Here is a 19,135-nt window from a genome sequence, read left to right on the forward strand (position 1 = left end):
TTTATCGCGATAGCGCTTCGCCGCAAGACTTGTGGTTTCCCCGCGGAGGGAGTCATCTTTCTCTGAATAGACGATCCTGTTCAGTCCGCGTGCTACTGCTTCGACCAATCAGGGGAGTGCGGGTAACCGTTGGGGTTTGAATCATCCCCAGAAAACAGCGGCAGATGACAGTAGCTCGTTGAGCTTGTAGATACTGCTAGCGAACACATTTAGTTCACATTATCCAATATCACCTCTTTGGAGTTCAGTTTTGTTACTTTTGTCAACTGAAAATGTCGAAAAAACAGATTTTCTATTCTGACAAGTACACCGATGACGACTTCGAGTACAGGTATTATGTTTTTAACGTTTTCAAGAGTCCGTTAATTTGGTTTGAGTAATTAGCTAAGGTCAAAGTAGCTTTTTGAACATGGTGGAGATAACTTATTGCCGCTGTAAATTCAGACGTCTTGCGTTAGCGTTAGCAGGTAATATTAAAATATATCAAAATAAACTGTCTGACCCCTAGTAGGCAATTAACAATATGTTTGTTATATTTCCATCCTCAGGCATGTTGTGCTTCCCAAGCAGCTGTCCAAACTGGTGCCTTCCTCCCACCTGATGACCGAAGAAGAGTGGAGAGGACTTGGAGTCCAACAGAGCCAGGGCTGGATTCACTACATGATCCATAAACCAGGTCAGTAATCATGGTGTGAAGGACAAGTTCACATTTTTCCTCAGTCTTGTCTTGAAAATGAAGTCAGACGCCCTTGTGTGCATCTAAAGAATTACAGATTGATGTCATCATTCTTTGAATCTAAGGTGGTGAGAATACCACATTTCTGTGTATCTGTCAAACCTTTGGAAAACTATTAAGCACAGTTAAAGCAAATATGTGTTTCAGGGTTCTCTTTTTTTTTTTGTTATACAGACATTTCACCATCTGTTTACTGTAACTTGAGTAGGAAAGCATCTCCAGGGAATGATCAGGGTTGCTATTATAAAAAAGCTATAACACTGCTCACTCTATGCTGAAGCCTTTAGCTTTAGCTCAGCCTTTTTACACTGTGTGTGTATTCTATTGGCCATTAATGAACAGATCTCTTGCTGGTATATGTATCAAAGAAGAGGGATGACTATCAGGGTGATTTTTATGGTGACCCTATATCAGGGTCAAACTCATTGTTTTTAATATGCCACATAAGAGCCTAGTTTGATCTTGTGTGGGTAAGAAGTAGTACATCCACAGAAGAGATGGTTGAGACCCTGAGAAACTGTAAGAAAAATAAGCACAATTTCAAGAAGATTTTTTTTTTTTTTTTTTTTTTTTTTTTTTTTAAACAGCCAGTCTACCGTTATGACATATCCTCCTGCGAAACAGCCTATTCATTTATGTCCTGTGTAATGGGCATTTGTTTTTCGTGTATATCTTTTGACTTATTTGAGCTATACTACTAAGTCCTGAGGGACTAAATAGAGGACATTCTGGGCTTTCCATTGATATCCCATGTGTTTGGGTGCCCTCTTTTAGCTCCAAAGAGGATGGTAATCACAAAAAAGTTCAATGGGAAGATTCTTTTTTTCCTTGGTTCCCAGGAGGATATATTAAAATTTATAGATCACAGTGAATATACAAAATTAGAGAAGATTTAAATGTTAATTCTTTTGGAAAGAAGCAATATTTTGTTTTGTTTTGTTTTTTAATTTCTTTATGATCAGTCTTGTGATTCATTCTTCACATGTTCAGTAATCTGAAGAAACGCTGGTAACAGTGAGGTGTTTTACTGACTAAAAACGTTTAATAATTACCCTATAGAACCTTGTTATTGTTGGTAAAAACAAACAAACAAAAGAACGTTTTTTGACATTCATACCATTTCAGAATTTCAGGTTATTGTCTCAAGATTTTGACTTACTAACTCAAACTTTCAAAAATAACTATAACTCTAAAGTTGATAACAAAATTTTGACTTGGCTCTGCATTTGCTGAGCTGGATTTGGCCCCTGGTCCCTGTGTTTGAAACCCCTTGATTATACTTTCAACAGCATATGAGTATCGTGCTAAAGTTGACATTAGAATTCAATCTGTCATTGTATAGCTTCTACATTGCATTATTTGGCTGTGATAAAATTTGGGAGTAGATGACGTAGAGCTGTAGGCTTGACTGTGTTTAATGACTTACTGATGATGCTGACGGATCTTTCTTGCTTTACTCCCTAGAGCCACACATACTGCTTTTCAGAAGGCCTCTCCCAAAGGATTAAAGGGGAAGCTGTCTATTAAAGTACCTGCTATCTCCTCTGCTGATATGTAGTGTCTTTCGATCCTATATCTGTCCTGCACATAAATCTGATATGTGTTCTGATATGTTGTGTAGAGGCCCTGTAGTTTTGTGTGTATATATTTTTGTGTTTCTTCACTCAGATTTCCTCAGTTTTTAGAGGTTATGAAGACAAAAATGTCTTGTTTTCACTGTGAATGATAACTTTAAACAATTTGAAGGTGAAAGTTTGCCTGTCAATTGTACACTTTAACATTTTTTTTTTTTATCTTTAGATGTAATGTTGTCAAGACTGATCTGTTTACTTAATGGCCATATGAGCATATGATTTTTATTGTGCTCAAACCCATGAACTCCCTAACATTTTTGTTAGAACAGTTCTTGATAATTCCTTAAACGTATGTATTTTATGTGCATATGTTATTTCTTGATATACATTTGGCTCTCCGTTGTGGTTGATTTGTCAAGTTCTTTGATACTGGACAAATAAAATATGCTAATTCCTTAATACTTGCTTCTTTTCTTTTTATTTAATTGAAGAATTATGTAATTTTCTCTCAGATGATTGTTGTTTAGTCAGAAATATTGACAATAAGTGGAGTAACAAATTCTGAGTGTCTGATACCCAGGGAGTAGGCTGGTGCCTGGGCCTTGTGGACTGTAACTTTCTCTGGATTATATGTTCCTGGACCTGGTTTCTTGGTGCCATCTCTGGGTAAACTGTGACGTCCCAACATGGAAAACGCTGGCCGTCGGAGCAGATAAACATTTGGGTCTGTACTATTGTATCTGCAAGGCGCAGGAGTCTTGGCTAAATCCTCAGATGGTCCCCCTATGCTGAGACAGCCTGATATTGTGTAACTTGCACTGGATGTCTTGTTTGGGACTTGAGTGCCCATAAGTGGCGGTAGAGAGTACTTGTTTGGAGCTGGGACTGAGTCAACACTGCGGTAGTGTGTGCGAGAGCCCATGGTGTAGGATGGAGGTCTGCGCTGCAGGTTGCACGGTGGGGCTCTCTCAGGGCTGTATGCACCGGGTCCGGGTGTGTGGAAAAGCTCCTCTAGTGAACAGAAGACAATCACATGGGGTTCTCCAGAAGGGTCAAAGGTACATGTTTTCTTCACTAATCTATGGATCTGACTGATATACAATATGTCACAATTGATTTTAAAATGAACTCCAATAATGAGGGAAAGCATACTTACTCTGGGCTTTGACTTTACCCAGCATTGAGTATGCAGGTGTGCCATCCTTTCCAAATCGAGTGATTCTTGCATCAATATGATACTGAGGCCCTGGGCTGGAGTCAACACTATACACTGTTAAAAATTAATTGGATAATTACAAATTTATATTTTAGAAAGTAAACTTTTCTTTTTTTTTCATTCTCTTTGCTTAATTTGATTTGATCATGCAAATCTGTAGATGCAGTAAAAAAACAAAATGAAGAAAAACGTCTTGTCTCCACCTAGTGGTTGAATTTGACATTACACCAAACGGAAATCATATCCAACAGAATCTTTGTGAGATCATTTTTACAGGAGAGGAAATCATTCTGAAAACATAAATGATATAAATTACTGTACACAAATTCTGTGAAATGTGTGTATTGGTGACTGTAATGATTTCAGCTAATTTGTATCCTAAATCAGCAGTTTGACGAAAAAAAGGCGTTATTTAGTTAGTCATAGAATAAATAAAAAGGAAAAAATCTGCAAAAGAAAAAAGTAATACTTTAGTTAGGTTATAGTAAACTTGAAAACTAGCCTTGCAAGTACCCACTTCTGATAAACCATAAAGCAAGAGAGGGGCTCACTATTATCAGTCATCCTTCCATGGAAAGAGTAGGCAGGGCTAGCTGACTTTGTGAAGTCATGGCCAATAAATCCAATAGTGGGAGGAAGCCCATAGCGACCAGGTCCAGGCCCTTGAAACAGGAGAAAATGTCACAAAGTTGCCATAATCTCAAAATACACGTCTTAAATTACATCCACAGTTTACAAAAGTCAGAAATGTAGGAAATTCTAACGTGACAATGGCTCCTTTGATTGTAAACGCAGCTTTGTGTAAGGTTCTCTGTAAATAAGGAGGTCTGCATACTTTTGCCTAAGATAACTAGACATTACAAATTAAAATTCATGTGAATTTTAGAGATTTGCCTTCCAGTTTTCAGCCTTGAATGAAACACTATTATGCACATTATGTCAAACAGCTAACAAGGTGGGAGCGTTTTTTTCACAGAACGGAGCAAGTCCTGACAGGTCTGCCCACTGCAAAACGACCCACTCTGCTTAACTGCAGTATATTAAGCTATTGATATTTATTTGTAAATATTAATTTACATAAAAAAGGAACCATGATCGTTTTTCAAGATGACTTACCTTTTTCTCGTCCAGCAATTACTGGGTATTTTTTCTCCATCTTACTCTTTGCAGAAGTGATAGTTACTTCAGGAGTCCAGCAATGGTAGCGGTTCTATAGAAGTATCAGATTGCTTTGGGCATTCATTATATGCTCATAAAATCATTTAAAAATAAATAAAAATAGCTGAATTGGGGGTTTTTTGTACCTTGACACAGGTAATGTCCCTTTTCAGCTAAAAGTGAGGCAGGCTTCAGGAAATTCAGTCATCAGATTAGATTCAGAGGCGCAAGTGATTCCTTCATTCAAGCTGTTCTTGGTGGTCTATTGTCTGTTTCTTTTTTGTTAGATATCTGTGCTTCGTCTTGATCCAGCATCACCAAAGCCCCAGGTGACTTTAGAAGCCCAGAACCCTGCCTGATCTAGGATCAATCCCCAATTTCCTCCAAAGCAATCAGGAAACCTGAGACCTATAATGCTTGTCAAAGTGTCAACAACAGAGGAGGATCTACCCTGGATAGGGTTTACTCTGTCTGCTCGTTTGCCCCTTTGTCCAAATGCTTCATCAGTGGATGGTTGGGCAGGTCATTAGCCCTTCCTCCATGGGGGTAGGTGTATAGGTGCACTCAGCTGGCACTTAGAAACAATGTCATCACTCCGATTCACTCTCATGTAACGCTAGCTCGCTCCCCCCGCAAACCATGAAACCAAGATCCCCCTCTCCGTCCTTTCTCTTTTCACTCTTTCTGCTCATCACAGTGTGGAGACGCAATATCACTCTTCAGCCATGCATACAGTTGCCACGGAGACTGCTGTGGGTAGCATGCTGCAGCCTGGTCCCCTGCACCGCTGCCTCGTTGTCACAACAAGAACAAAGTTTTCCATTCAGAATGAGTAGCTACATCAGCTGTCACTGCTCAGAGTTTGATAACTTCAAATTTGGCCTTACGCTGCTGACGGTACCAGATCTCTATACAGTGCAGCCACATAGCTTTATATTATTTCTGTTAGCATGAACGCAGAGAGAATATTTCCTTTAGAATGAATGGACAAGCACAGCAATGCTTTGATGCCAAGTACACGCTATAAAACCCCAACACCGAGTCAAATGTAGTGCAGCACACATGAACCTGTATTTTGGCGTCTCTTTGGCATTGAACTGATGGAATACACAGTGAATTAACAACCCCCCTGATTTATCATCCTTAACCTCGAGCCAAGCACACTTTCCAGACACAGTTATGTGTTGATTTGATTCGGTTTAAAGGCCTGAGCTGCCAGTTTCCAGAGGCAACTGTAACCGAGAGGGTCGACAAGTGACGTGCAGCAAGCAAACATTAAACTTTCACAGGCTTTGACTCTCCCCTGGGGGTGCCCTCCTTTGGCAACCTAAATAACACAAACACATTAAGGCTCAAACATGTGCGAGTATGCAGTTAGGTACAAATTCACACACACTAACATGCTTTCTGTCTCTAATGCAGGTACATACAAGGAATAAGAGAGTAAAAGCAGAAGGCCCTTTGAAACAGCTGAGTATAATACAGTTGACTGCTGACTTAATCGTCCATTTAAAGGAAATGGAGCAACACATCTCTCATAAAGAACTGCACTGCAGCTCCTCTGCTAGTTGAAAGATGCAGATATCACAGTAAGTCAGTTGGAGAAACACAGGTAGTGAAGTAATGAAACCAAAGGCCTAAACTGCATACACATTTTATTCTCATTTGTTTTAAAAATCACAATATTTGATATCGATCTGGGTTACATTTGATCAAATTTGGTATTTTTACAGAAATCAAAACTTCATTCTTTATTATTCTTTAATATTTTTAACTTGACTGCTTCAAAGATCAAAATTAAACAAAAAAACAAAATAGCTTATGAGCTGTACAATCAAATCTCAATGGTGAGAGGAGATGCTGGTATCTTGGCAGAATCATTTCAGAAACACTACAGCTGGGGGCGAACTGTATAAGTCAGAGTCGGCCAGAGGCCTTTGTTGCATGCCAGTCCCCTTCTGCTTCCTTGTGTTTCTTGTCAATCTCTACTCTGCTGTCTAATAAGACAAAAATGCCAAAAAAAAATCTTTAAAATGAAAAACATTTCAGCTTATGTTTCCGTAAAGCATATGGTAAGCGTATGTCTGTTTTCCAGCAGGATACCAGAAGAGGAATTTCATCAAACATTGCAATAACTGGGTTAAAGCTTGCTATGAAAGAAAAAAATGCCTTGGATAGTATAGCATACATCTTAAAAATCCACAAGGGGCAGGTAGATTGTACTGAGGGGGCGACTTAGAAAATAAAAATGATATGATCTCTATCTAAAAATAAATACCACAGATAGAAAATATAACAAAATACATTGCTTAACATCAGGTGTAATTACAAACATAAATACTTGATTATTTCTTCTAGTGATTATTAAGGCAGTACAGTGATTAACAAATATGATATTGTGCCTATTGATTACTAGGAGTCTAGAGGAAGAAAAATACAAGTCTGGAGGATACTAGCTTAATAAAAAACGTACACAGTCACATCCAAGCACACACACAGGCTTATAAATGCATCCACTCTGACTCACACAAGGTCAAACACTCATTCTCCAGACCCCACCATGTCTTCCTTTCAACAAGTCTCTCTTCTCTTTCCATTCACTAGCATATTCACAAATAATGTACAATTCGGAGGTGGGTATGGCTTCACTCTGGGAGTGTTTCTGTAGATGACAAGAAAACAGGACACACGTTCTTTAAAGGATCATCTTTAACTCTTTATCCCTTGAAAGCCTCCTAGGAGTAACTCTTGAAGCGTTTAAAACAAAGTGACTGGGTTTTTATCAAAAGTAAGTGAGGACAGTCTCTCCCTGTGCAGCTACTCTTGGAAAAACTGGAAAACTAATGGTCATCAAACAACTTTGTTGATATATACCGAGGTGTCATTTGGGAACAGGGGAGATTAAATGTCCTCTTTATGGGGGAAAGAGTTAACTCTGTTAAAGCATCTCTTGCTGAACAATATAAAACTGATTTTAAAGTCTGTGGAGACAGTGTTTTTATTCCTTTAACATTATTACCAAAGATGATTGTTCACAACAGACTCTTCCAGATACCTGGAAAACATCAGAGAGGTCTACTAATCCAAAGTCTGTTAAACAAATACATCAAAGATGTAGCTCATACCATCGCTCAGGCGTGTTTTTTGTGTCCAGTGTGGGTAGCTGGGAATCTACTGGTAGGAGCACGTTGTGCTCCACACCCCTGCCGCCTTCAGGTAGATCAAAATGGTCCCCTCCCTGTGCATCAGCAAGGAAAGGATCAGAGTCTGGGTCATATTCATAGGAGTAGTAGGACACCTCTGCCATAGAGCCCTGCTCCTCTTCACCTGGAGAGATCAGGGTTATTGAGAAACACAGACACAAGGTAGGTGAGATAAAAAATGAAAGTTCTGGCTGTCATGGATACTCTAACTTACACTGTTGAGGTTTTAAAAAAAATAAAAATCTGTCCTGATATGAATATATATAGTTGGTGTTGTACTACTACACTAAACTACAGGTGGTGGTAATGTGCCACGAAAAACATATCAATGTTTCAACACAGGGATGAGGAAGACTTTTAAGAAGTAAATACTGATGTAAACTGTGAGACAGAAAAATGTTTTTAAACCTGCAGGATGCAGATCGTAATCCTGGCTAACAACACTAAATCTAAACCTAACCCTGTTGGCTTGCGAGACAGCCCCACAGGACACCTTTAATATACTGCACATCTGGACCCCTTGAGGAGCAATACCACATCACACACAGCAGGGGTCGCACCTTGCTTAAAATGTTGTATCCTCGTGTAAGCGTGCTAGGCTTGAATCAGTCTTTTCAAGGTATAGCTTTATGAAAGTTCACTTTACTCTGAGTAGCCTGCAATCAGATTTTCCTTCTTTGAGGCCCACAGCACATATGGTGAGAGTTAAACCAATTTAAGACAAATATGATGTAAAGTCTATAACCAAAAAATCAACTGAAGGAATGCCTGTATAGGTTTTCTACTGTATGTTGTCCTCTGGCAGAAGGTCACCAACATGGCAAGTCTGCACAAGGAAGCTAATTCCAGAGCTGCAGCGTTCTCCGCTGTTACACTGGAAACTGTCAGGTTCATGGCACGACTCACATTCACCCATTACACTCTCGGTGCACTTATCTGGCATGTAGTGAACATTCTAATGGTTTACAATGACAGTGTTTTTACAGCACTTATTCAATCTAATCACCCCAGGGTTATCTTATTCTAGATGAGTGTGTGCGTGTGTCTCTGTGTGTGGGCAAATATCTGCCTGTATGGACATGCAGGAAGTGTATGCGTTATGTGTGCACGTATAGATATGTGTGTGCGTTTGTGTAAGTGCGAAACAGCATTCCTGTGGTGAGTGCGAAGCATTGGCTTTTGTACTAAGGAGACCTTTGAGTGAGAGAAGCTTTATGAACTGCAGCTACCGAGGGTAGCGGGCTCAGCAACAAGTCAGTGCAGGCTGTGCCACACCGGGTGCGCGCGCACACACACACACACACACACACACACACACACACACACACCTGTAGGCAACTCAGACTTTCATGCAGCCCGAGTTTAAAATCATGTACATATAACAGCATGCGATGTGCGCGCACAGTATATAAGTACACGCTCCTGCAGCTTGTGAATGACTGTTTTTTTTATGTTTGCACTGCCAAATGTAACACAGCTACATCCTCCTTGCACGCACAGCCAAACATCCTATCAGGAATTTTCTGGCTGCCTCCCTGAAAATGGCAGCTGATCTAAGCTCATGACAGAGCAACAATCAAGCCGGCTGTTTGAAAACGATCCACCTATTTATCACACAGACTGTAAAAACATGACGTGGTGGCAGGGGAATGTGCTGCCGTACGCCCCACCTGCATATCTACTTTCCTCTACTCTCCCACTGACCCTGTTCCTTTTCTCTTTTCTAATCCCATCTCCTGGTCATCCCCTTCACCCTTTTTTCTCCTGTTTAGCTTTACAGCCCTTACACACTGTCTCAACCTTTTCACCCTGGTCTTAAATCCTTTCTTCTTCCCTGCCCTTGCAAACGCCAATGCGCCACAAACACGGGGTTGCTCACCGCCCACTGCATTTACATTTAGTTAACATAGAAATAGAGTTTCACCTACAATGACAGCAAAAGCAAATTAGACAGTAAATTTAAGAGTTAGATTTGCTTTCGGCTCTTTAAAACATGCAAATAATGAAGGAAAACAAGAAAAAAAAAGCAAAGCTGTTGTCTCTGAGACAAACTATGAGTTTGAGAAAAAAATGCATAGAAAGTGCACATAGGAGATGAAAGCATGCAAAGCTGTGTAAGTGGGGAAAAGGTGTGATATGGGAGACTACCTGTGTGTACAGGCACTGAGGGTTGCTCAGTTTCCTGACTCACTATTGGTTGCCTGTCCTCCGTGGTCTTCACTGGAAATATAAACAGACACATGTTAGATCATTCACATTTATGTGGCTGCCACAGCACCTAAAAAACAAGTAACGAATTCAACAGAGTTTCATTGTTGCATAATCTAAATACTGGCCAGAAGCATTATCCACCCCACTGAGCAACACTTCTTGGCAAGACATTGATGCACACTCAGTCTGAACAGAGGCCCGCACTAAATTCTATCTATCCAAAAATAGCAGGGGCCAAAGCATGGCCAGGAGGCCATGTGTGGAAGCAAATCATATCTTTTTCCTTTTCAAAACTGGGAAACGGTGGCATGAATCTCCCCCCGCACAACTGTACACAAACAAACAAGGTCAGAGGGCCCTAAACAAAAAAATACAATCCTTTTGATAATCTCTAGCATGAACGACTTGGCACAAACTGAGGTCTTTTCCCACCACAGTTTTGTCTATGCCTTTTCCCAATCTGCTCCACAACATGAACGCTCCTTTGTTGTTGGGCTGTGCGTCGGAAAGGAATGTGACAAGGATTTCAAAGGCTGGACAAAAGCACTCTGTCATTTGGAGGGAGCCCTGTAATACAGCAGCGAGTGAGAGAGGATGGTGGGGGTTGAGGGGGTTGGGGTACGATGGGTAGTTTTTCTCAACCCCCCGCGCCAAAAAAAACTCATTCAGTAATCAGCTCAACACCTGAACAGCTGTTTCCCAAACTCAGATCATTGCATACACTTTAGCATGTGTACATGAACAGACACACGTAAAAATAAAGGGAAAAAATGAGGATTGCACATTCATATGAGCCCAAGCGACTGTATTCCATTAAACACACAGTGAGAATTGAGAAACACACACATACAGTTAAGGAAAAATACCCTGGGGCACGCTGTTAATGCCCGAGAGTCACAGACCACAAACTGTATAGAGAAATGAAATGACACGTGCTTTATATTAACTCAAATTTGTCTATTTCTGTGACATTTCTCTTCCAGAACAGAGAGAAATGTAGACATGTACACAATAATTTCCATCTCAGGCTAGTAGTTTTGGATCATTCATTCAGCCAACCTTTGTGATCCGAGTCAGGTATAAATCTGGTCTGTGACATTTCCTGTTGACACTGAAGTTGGCAGAGGATGTTTTCACAACTTTTTAACATGTGGACTTGCAAAAACTTGAAATACATTTTTGATGAACAGACATGACGGATCTATTCTTATCACTGCCTAAACTGTGATTGCTCAAATGTTTATTCAGCCATTGGGTGGAAACAAATGTCAACAGGAACCAGACCTATTTTAATCACTACAAATCCAGGATTTGGGAGAGTCTTTGGTCTGCAGCTTGGCTATTGTATTGTGCCAACATCACTATTAGAGAAATATATATATTTTTTAAACTAAGGTTAAACAAAGAGGTTCAGAATCTGTGAACAGATGAGATGATGCATGATGACAGAGCTCTTACCGTCTGGACACTGGGACAACGGAACCTGCTTGATTCTTGTGCCATTTCTGCAGGCAAAGACCTCCATCTGACACTGGTTCTGGTAGAGCTGCCCATCTGACCCACAAACAGGATCCCCATCGTAACCGCAATCCCTGTAGCACGTGCAGCGCTCAAACCGCTCCTCCTCCAGACAGCCAAACACATTGTTGCACTGGTTTGCCTGCACAAAACCTGCAGAAACATAATTTTTCATTAGATTCATGAAAGTGAGGCCTTTCCACACTTTTAGGAGCGCTGCACATGTTTCTCACCTATCCACTGATTGGTTGAACTTTCCACCTCATTGCATGTAGGTCCATCACACAGCTCCCGTGCAAGTGGACTGCTCTCGCTAACATTGTAGAACCGGGTAGCCTCGAAAGCTGCACGACAAGCACAGACCCACACGAGCATGTTCACACATCCACACACACGAAACAATGAAGCTCACCATTAGTAGGTCATAAACTTGAAAAATTCCAGTTGCAGGAAAAAAAGTGTTTAACTCCGTAAAGAGCAGCACTTAAGCTCTTAATGCCTAGAGTTTTAAAGACTTCTTCATCATCATTGTGATTTTTTTCCCCTATTAAAAACGTCTTAATATATCAGACAATATATTTAAGCAATAAACTGGAAAAAAAAAAATGCTGAATGTAGCAAATAGGATACATGCATATTAATATGTATTTATTTATTGTCAAAAGGTTCAATAAACAGTCCAGTTTCAAATAATTTGAATTTTATGGCAATTATTTCACAGTTCAGGCTTTAAAGGGTTAAAATATTCATCAGAGGCACACCTGGTTCGTAGTAGTCATAGATCTTGACCGGAACAGGCGCCGTCTTGCCAACAATGTACTCCCTGACAGCTTGGAAGGCCACGCACGTCATACACTGGCTGGGAATCTACGAAAGGTGGACAAACAGAGAAAGACTTATGAAAGCACCCTAGCCCACATACACATGAATACAGACACAAACATGGGTATTATTAAGCCTGCTTAAAAAACTAAATAAATAAATCAGAGGTTCTTTTTATCTTGTGTTTACAGTGATGCAACAGGTATGCAATTTTCAGACACGGCAATCGAGAATTTTGATTGAACTCACCTCATCAAAGTAGAACAACACTTTTCTCCCACTCAGCTCATATCTCTTCAGACCGACTCTCTTGTCCATCAGCAGCTGTTGACCAGCACAGTGCATAACGAAATCAAGCTTCATACGCAAATATTAACCTCGATCTCTTGACATTTTCATTTAAAATAGTAAAAGTTTAATAATGCTTAACTTGATTTTATAGTACTGGAAAGGGTTTATGAATATCTTTTGCCTTTGTACCTATTGAGAAGAATTAAAGATCCTTTTTATCAGATCCTGATAAAAACTTGTTTCGATTTTCTAAAACTGCAGCCGAGTAGGATTATAAAATGTCAATTTAAAAACGCATAGTGCATGGCATCCATCTAAGTCAGCTACATGTACGACTACAGTATTTATATATGAACATGCAGAGAAGTCATTAACAATGGACATTAGCAGTAATCAGCACCACAGCGGTCTGGACAGCTCCACCTCATGCCAACCGAGGTTTACTGTTCACAGAACACTAAATATAATGTGTCAAACATGAAAGAAAACCCACAGTTCTTATGTTAGCCCTGTGACCACTACTCTACAGTACATCTAGGATATTAATATTTAACTAAACTGCTCCCTTTTCTGCTTGTACAGATTATGACTGTAGTGTATATAAAGAATTTCTATTGTTCTGTGCCCAGTGTCTCATTTTGGGAGGCATGTGTGAGCAATAACAGAAATGCAAACCATATACACTCTATCATGAAGTCATGTCCACAGTGGAAAATGAAAAAGACATTACTAAGAGACTCAGAAAGGCTTTTTTTAAGTAGTTGAAATAAAAAAAAGATGACAGCTTTCCTGTAGAATTACCGGAACTCTGTTTAATACTTATTTTTTTAAACATTATACACAAATGATCATGTTTACATGAACATCTTACATACACTATGATCATTATAGTATGTATATATTCCTGTATGTACCCTGGGGCAATATGAATGAAACTTTGCATTAACATCACCACACAAAGAGCAATTATTAATGTCTATATGTTTTTAAAAAATATTTAACATCAGACTTCTTTGGATTTTTGTATTCATCATCCCCTTGCGAATACAACGTTACTGTTGCCATGTGTCACGTTCGCCTGCATGTAACTTAATAGTCACGAAAATTTGTCTCTGCAATGGAATTGTATTCGACTCACCACTAAATACGGAAGGACGAATTTGAAATAGTGCCACAGGCCTGGCTTTTGTTACTGTCTAATAATTAGGACGGTATGAATGACCGATGAGGATGCTGTTTACTAAGAATCAGAGTGTGTGCATAGAGAGCCAGCAGTTAATTCCCCCCACTGGGGGTTTTCATTCTGTCAGAGGTGGCAGCCTTTGGACAGCAGGGGTTTATGAGGTGCTCAGCCTGAGCTGGCGCCACCACGACACACGCACTTACACACAAACAAATAGAACTGGCCTCTGTTTACGAACGCATTGTTTGTCTATATAATAACCAAAAATTGCTCATGAACTCCCATTGCTCAAATGTTATACCCCCAGGGTGCCCTGGGTTGTTAAAGAAAGCTCATTATATTGGGTGATAAGAGGCCATGGCTGTGGCAGCTCCCAGTCAGTCACTGGACTAATCATTCAGTACTGCAGCATCAATGAATGCAACTAGACATCACTGCAGAAGCCAAGCTTGCCACCATAAACTGAGGAATGTAAGTGGCAGTCGGGCAGGCAGCAGTAAAACTCCAGGGGTGTAAACTGAGCTTGTTAGCCACTACAACTCGGGTCAGCCACGACTGATATACTCACAGTACTATGTGTGTATGAGTACGCGTGTTTTACATCTCTCCAGGTAGCCAGAGAGGTGGCTCTTTTGGAGGTGGAAGCCTGCAGACTTTAGCCCTATAACTGTCTAGTAATGAGGGACAAGTTTCTGATTGGTGGCTGGAGGGCTGACCTTGATACAGCCCTTAAATTTACCTTACCGGTACTCTCCATTACTCATTTCATCCATCCAGCATAATGCTGTCTGTCAACTCTACACTTTACAAGTTTTCTATGTACCCCACATGGCCTAGTGAAGTGTATGTCTACGGTCTTGTAAGCCCAGAGAGGCCTGATGACTTTTAACCTCCAAGTTAAAAATGATCCCCATCAACAAGACACATACACACACATGCAGACACATGAATATAACATTTCAACAGCACACATTGCATAACATGCAGTAGTTAAATGACCTGCCGCCATCTGAAGGATGTTTTCAGGAGCTGTGCTGTCAAACAACACGGGACAGAATGCTTCACTGTGCTATTTACGCTAAAACCCAACAATATCTCAAATGTGTGTGTTTGTTTATGTGAGTGAATTAAATGTTGCATCCTGTGTGGTTGCGAAGCGTGTGAGCGTGGTGTTTGCAAAGGGGTTTGATCAATTCCATGACATACTCATTATTGTTAAATGGCCTCAAGATGCATCTGTCTCTTTCTACCTTCTTTTCAGTTTAGTCAACTACCTGATTACCTGCCTGTCAAGCAATATGTCAGTCACTATGGCTAAATGCGACAGTATTCCAACAACATTTAAGCCTCTTTTAAAGTGTGGTCATGTGCGATTACATACCTGCTCTAGACTTTCGACATCTGCTCGGAAACCAGAAATCATGGGTACTTCTATGACAGCCATGTTAGACGAGCCTGAATGAAGCCACCTAGACAAAGGATTGGCGATGAATACATGTTTTTCCCCAGCTCTGTGTGCAAGTGTGTGGTAAACATTTACCTCGCACAAACTTCTAATGAGATGTGATAATCCAATTTGTCCTGGTGGGCTGCTGGGTCATCATCGTCAATGGGTGCCCGTCGCTTCCAGTTAAGCTCAGAGCGGTTGTCAGCGCGGCTCCGGGATCGTGAGGTAGAATGACGGGAAGAGGAGGAGGAAGAGGAGGAGAGGGGCTGCAGGTTTCGTTCCTGAAAAGGCTCTTTCAGATCCACCTTGAGATGAAAGGCCGGCTTGGAAACTGGGTCAGGAACATTATAAGACACGTCGATCTACAGACACACAGAGAGAAGGAGATACTTGTGAAAATCAGGCACGCTAGCGATGTGGCTTCGGGGTCTGTACCACTGAGCTACAATTATAGTAGAAAGAAAGCACACCCTCTGTCAATCCTAAGGTTTTACTTATCAGGACATAATAAAAGCACCTTTTAAAATGAGGTAAATACAACCTCAGATGACCAACAACACAGGTGATTTTTTATTTAATAAAAGCAAAGCCAAGAGCAAGAAGTCGAGTGAGAACACCCACCACACATGTGACGCTGGAATACTTTAGTATACAAAAAAGTTTCATTTCATCCAAAGGACATTGTTCCAGACGTTTGGTGAATTTTGCAAACATACATGTAAGCTGTACTGCTATGCTCTTTTAGAGAGAAAAGGCTTTCTCCTGGCAACCCTTCCAAATAGGCCACACTTGTTTACCGTATTTGTTGGACTATAAGGCGCACTTAAAATCCTTTAATTTTCTCAAAAAAAATCGACAATGCACCTTACAATCCAGTGCGCCTTATGTATGAATTCTGCTTCTGCTTACTGACCTCGAACCAACTTTATGTGGTACACAGCGCTCAAAAATCTGTCAAAAAATGTTTTAGTATGACTTTGGTAAGCTATGAAGCCGCACTGGTTGATGGATTATCGGAGCATTACGGCTACCGTAGTCAGGAGCCTCGCGGAGTAATCTGGGTCCAAACTCTGCTTCAGGTCCCAAAGTCAAACAAACACTGCGGCATCACTGAGAGTTAAAAACTGTCTAAATTATTTCATCTTTGTTGCTGCTTTACCAGGTGTAACAATTAAGTTTAACATCCAGGCATCCATGAAAACAGAATTTATTAAATTTAATGGAGTTAAAGTTAGCATAAGTTAGCTCGCTAGTTTCCAACTAAACATGATATAGCATGTTCTGACTGAGAGATTCCTGAAAGAATTAAAACGTACAGCTCTGCTATCACTTCCAACATAAATCAAGACAGAAAACTAAACAGCAGTGACGTTTGTAGGGTTACTGAAGTTGGGCTAGCTGGTATATAATGATGTGCTATGTGATCGCTAGCGACACAGCTATGTTAGCATAGCATAAACACAGTGAAGCTGGAGGATGAACGTTAACTTTTTTCCACTCGATAAAAGTTAACGTGAGGGTTCCCGATGGTTAGGGACAAATGCAATCACATGGCAGGATGCTGTAAACGGACCAAACTTCAGTCAGGAGAACAACTGAGATAATCCATCCACAATACGAGGTTAGTCATTAATATACTGCAACAACATGGGAATAGAGCAGCTGCGAGAGAATTCAACATTAATGAATCAATGGTACAGAAGTGGAGGAAGCAAGAAGAATGAGTTGAGTAAAGTTTGACTTATCTGACTGTTTTGTTTCACTTAATGCACCTTATAATCCAGTGCGCCTTATGGTCCGAAAAATACGGTAGTCCTTTTCTAACTGTACTGCCGTGAACTTTAACATTTACATGCTAGCTGAGGTCTACTGAGTCTGAGATGTACCTCTCAACTTTTGGACCGTTTCCCTGAGAAATGAATAGTCAGATCTTGGAGCAAATTTGCTGGGATGTTCACTCCTGGGAAGATTGTTTAAAATGTTTTCCACTCATGAATTATATGTCTCACTGGAGAATGATGGACTTCAGGTTGTTTGGAAATGGTTTTCTAACCCTTTCCAGATTGATGGGGAGCTACAATTACTGCTCCAAGATCACGGTTGATGACTTTTCTTCTTGGCATTGTGAACACACCTGAATGCTCCAGACCTCCAAACTGCCAAAACTTCTGCTTTTACAAACATGGTCACACTTGCTGATGATCAAGTAATCAACTGCATCTGATTAGCAGCACCTTCTTAATTCCTGTGGAAGGAGTAAAGGTGGACTTCATTTTTCACATACTGCTTCTTCATTTTGGCTTTTGAATAAATAATGACGGATGTAATACGTCATGTTTTGTTGTTCATCTGAGGTTGTGTTTACCCAATTTTAAGACCTTCCAAGGAACAGAATGTCATTATGTCCTGTTGCATAAGATCTTAGAAGTTAAAGTGAGTGTACTTTAATTTTTACCATGACTGCATTTTTCCATCATTTTGCAACTATTTGCCAAATTATGGTAAAAGCTCACATATTTGATGAAGCCTGCTGACTTTAGTATTTCCCCAACTTTCCCCTGTATCATTATGTTGCTTAATGGACAACCATTAAAGCTGTTATCGACATTCACGCTCCCCTCAGGTTGAATCTAACAACCACTTTTTCCATACCACTGGTTTAACGATAAATGTAAATATTAATATTATTATTCCGCAAGGTGCCTTATGCTAACTGAAAAATGTTGATGCCTGAGAACAGTTCTGTCTCATAAAGCCAGTAGTATGACTGTGACCTGTTGGTCTTGTTAACTTCAAATGCTCCTTTCTGATCCGGACATTAAATCTTGATTAGTAGTCCTTGTTGTATTTCAAGTTTATTCTAAAAAAGTGAAATCTGATTAGTAAATCTAGGTGAAGCCTTCTGTTTTCAACCAAATTATTTCACTTTTTGGATGGAAGCTTTACTCTTTTTTTTTTTTTTTATACCAACACGGTCAGTAAAATAACAAAAAAAGTAACAAAATGATTAAAAATTTGACTCCTTCCTTTATAACCTCTAACATCAAAAAGTAAAATAAGAAAAGGTCTTTAAAGCATAAACCACAAATCATATTCTGTGGACAACAGAAATGCATTCAGCAGCTTGTATTTTAGCCTAGGGACAATTCACTGCTTTGACACTCGTTTTCATTTCACAGAAGATTATTCTCAACAGAACTGTCCACATTTCTGATAAATCATTCAGTGTTACCTGAGACCCTAGCAGAGCTGCTAAATGATATTCCTGAGGCAACTGACATATACTCATTGCATGCCTACAAACACATACACAGGCAGGACCGCTCAAGTATTTCATTAGAGCCCAGGTGCTGCTGGCCCCAGGGGCTGACAGAGAGGTGTGTTGACTCACGGAGAGGTGTGGATATGGGGAAAGCAGAGAGGGAGAGAGGTGTGAAGAAAAAAAAAAAGCATGTTTGTGTGTGGGAAACCTGCAGAGGGGAGAGGGCTGGAAGCCGACCACCACATCCTCTAGTGCCTCATTCACATCAAGTCAGATTTCAAATACAGGATTCGGAAAATGGGACTGTAAACATCTTTGATCGCACATGCTTTTTCATTTACAACTTGTTTAGTTTTAAAGCAGACACATGTTTGAATATGAGTGATAAGAAGAGAGGCACGGTCATCGTCTACAAAGAAAAACAACTCTTTCTGTTTATAAAAGGGGCTTTTGTTTGTCTGTGACAAGGCAGGGAGAGACAACAGGGATCAACACACCCCAAAACAACTGGCTA

The 19,135-nt window shown here is 40.2% G+C and overlaps 3 protein-coding genes across 8 annotated transcripts in view; 1 reads left to right on the forward strand and 2 right to left on the reverse strand.

Annotated features, from left to right (window-relative positions):
• The first annotated feature begins 123 nt into the window (after positions 1 to 123).
• Positions 124 to 2,769, forward strand: cks2 (CDC28 protein kinase regulatory subunit 2). Its single transcript, XM_003439825.5, has 3 exons — positions 124 to 331; positions 549 to 676; positions 2,201 to 2,769. The coding sequence occupies exons 1-3, from the start codon at positions 273 to 275 to the stop codon at positions 2,242 to 2,244; spliced, it is 231 nt and encodes a 76-aa protein (XP_003439873.1). The 5' UTR covers positions 124 to 272; the 3' UTR covers positions 2,245 to 2,769.
• Positions 697 to 5,920, reverse strand: cimap1d (CIMAP1 family member D). Of its 3 annotated transcripts, XM_019352033.2 has the most exons (6): positions 4,831 to 5,920; positions 4,643 to 4,736; positions 4,078 to 4,188; positions 3,467 to 3,580; positions 2,887 to 3,321; positions 697 to 759 (listed from the first exon to the last, which is right to left on the reverse strand). In XM_019352033.2, exons 2-6 carry the CDS (start codon positions 4,680 to 4,682, stop codon positions 740 to 742), a joined length of 720 nt encoding a protein of 239 aa, XP_019207578.1. In that variant the 5' UTR covers positions 4,683 to 4,736; positions 4,831 to 5,920; the 3' UTR covers positions 697 to 739. The 3 variants fall into 3 exon arrangements, with proteins under 3 accessions (XP_019207578.1, XP_019207577.1, XP_025758576.1); XM_019352032.2 differs by lacking the exon at positions 697 to 759 and having other exon boundaries at positions 2,396 to 3,321; positions 4,831 to 5,917; XM_025902791.1 differs by lacking the exons at positions 697 to 759; positions 4,643 to 4,736; positions 4,831 to 5,920 and having other exon boundaries at positions 2,396 to 3,321; positions 4,044 to 4,158.
• A 402-nt stretch (positions 5,921 to 6,322) lies between these two features.
• Positions 6,323 to 19,135, reverse strand: part of cpamd8 (C3 and PZP like alpha-2-macroglobulin domain containing 8) — a 45,638-nt gene continuing 32,825 nt past the window's right edge. For 3 of the 4 annotated variants that reach the window (XM_005479065.4, XM_019351796.2, XM_005479066.4), the window contains 9 exons: positions 15,453 to 15,721; positions 15,294 to 15,381; positions 12,688 to 12,762; positions 12,378 to 12,483; positions 11,850 to 11,960; positions 11,557 to 11,769; positions 10,036 to 10,107; positions 7,810 to 8,011; positions 6,323 to 7,346 (listed from right to left, as the gene is read on the reverse strand). In XM_005479065.4, coding sequence (XP_005479122.1) covers position 7,346; positions 7,810 to 8,011; positions 10,036 to 10,107; positions 11,557 to 11,769; positions 11,850 to 11,960; positions 12,378 to 12,483; positions 12,688 to 12,762; positions 15,294 to 15,381; positions 15,453 to 15,721 — 1,137 coding nt within the window. In that variant the 3' untranslated portion in view covers positions 6,323 to 7,345. Of the gene's footprint in view, positions 7,347 to 7,809; positions 8,012 to 10,035; positions 10,108 to 11,556; positions 11,770 to 11,849; positions 12,002 to 12,377; positions 12,484 to 12,687; positions 12,763 to 15,293; positions 15,382 to 15,452; positions 15,722 to 19,135 lie in introns of those variants that run through there. The other variant, XM_005479067.4, reaches the window with a different exon arrangement.

Source organism: Oreochromis niloticus, linkage group LG23 (assembly GCF_001858045.2).
Source record: "Oreochromis niloticus isolate F11D_XX linkage group LG23, O_niloticus_UMD_NMBU, whole genome shotgun sequence".
Taxonomy (NCBI): domain Eukaryota; kingdom Metazoa; phylum Chordata; class Actinopteri; order Cichliformes; family Cichlidae; genus Oreochromis; species Oreochromis niloticus.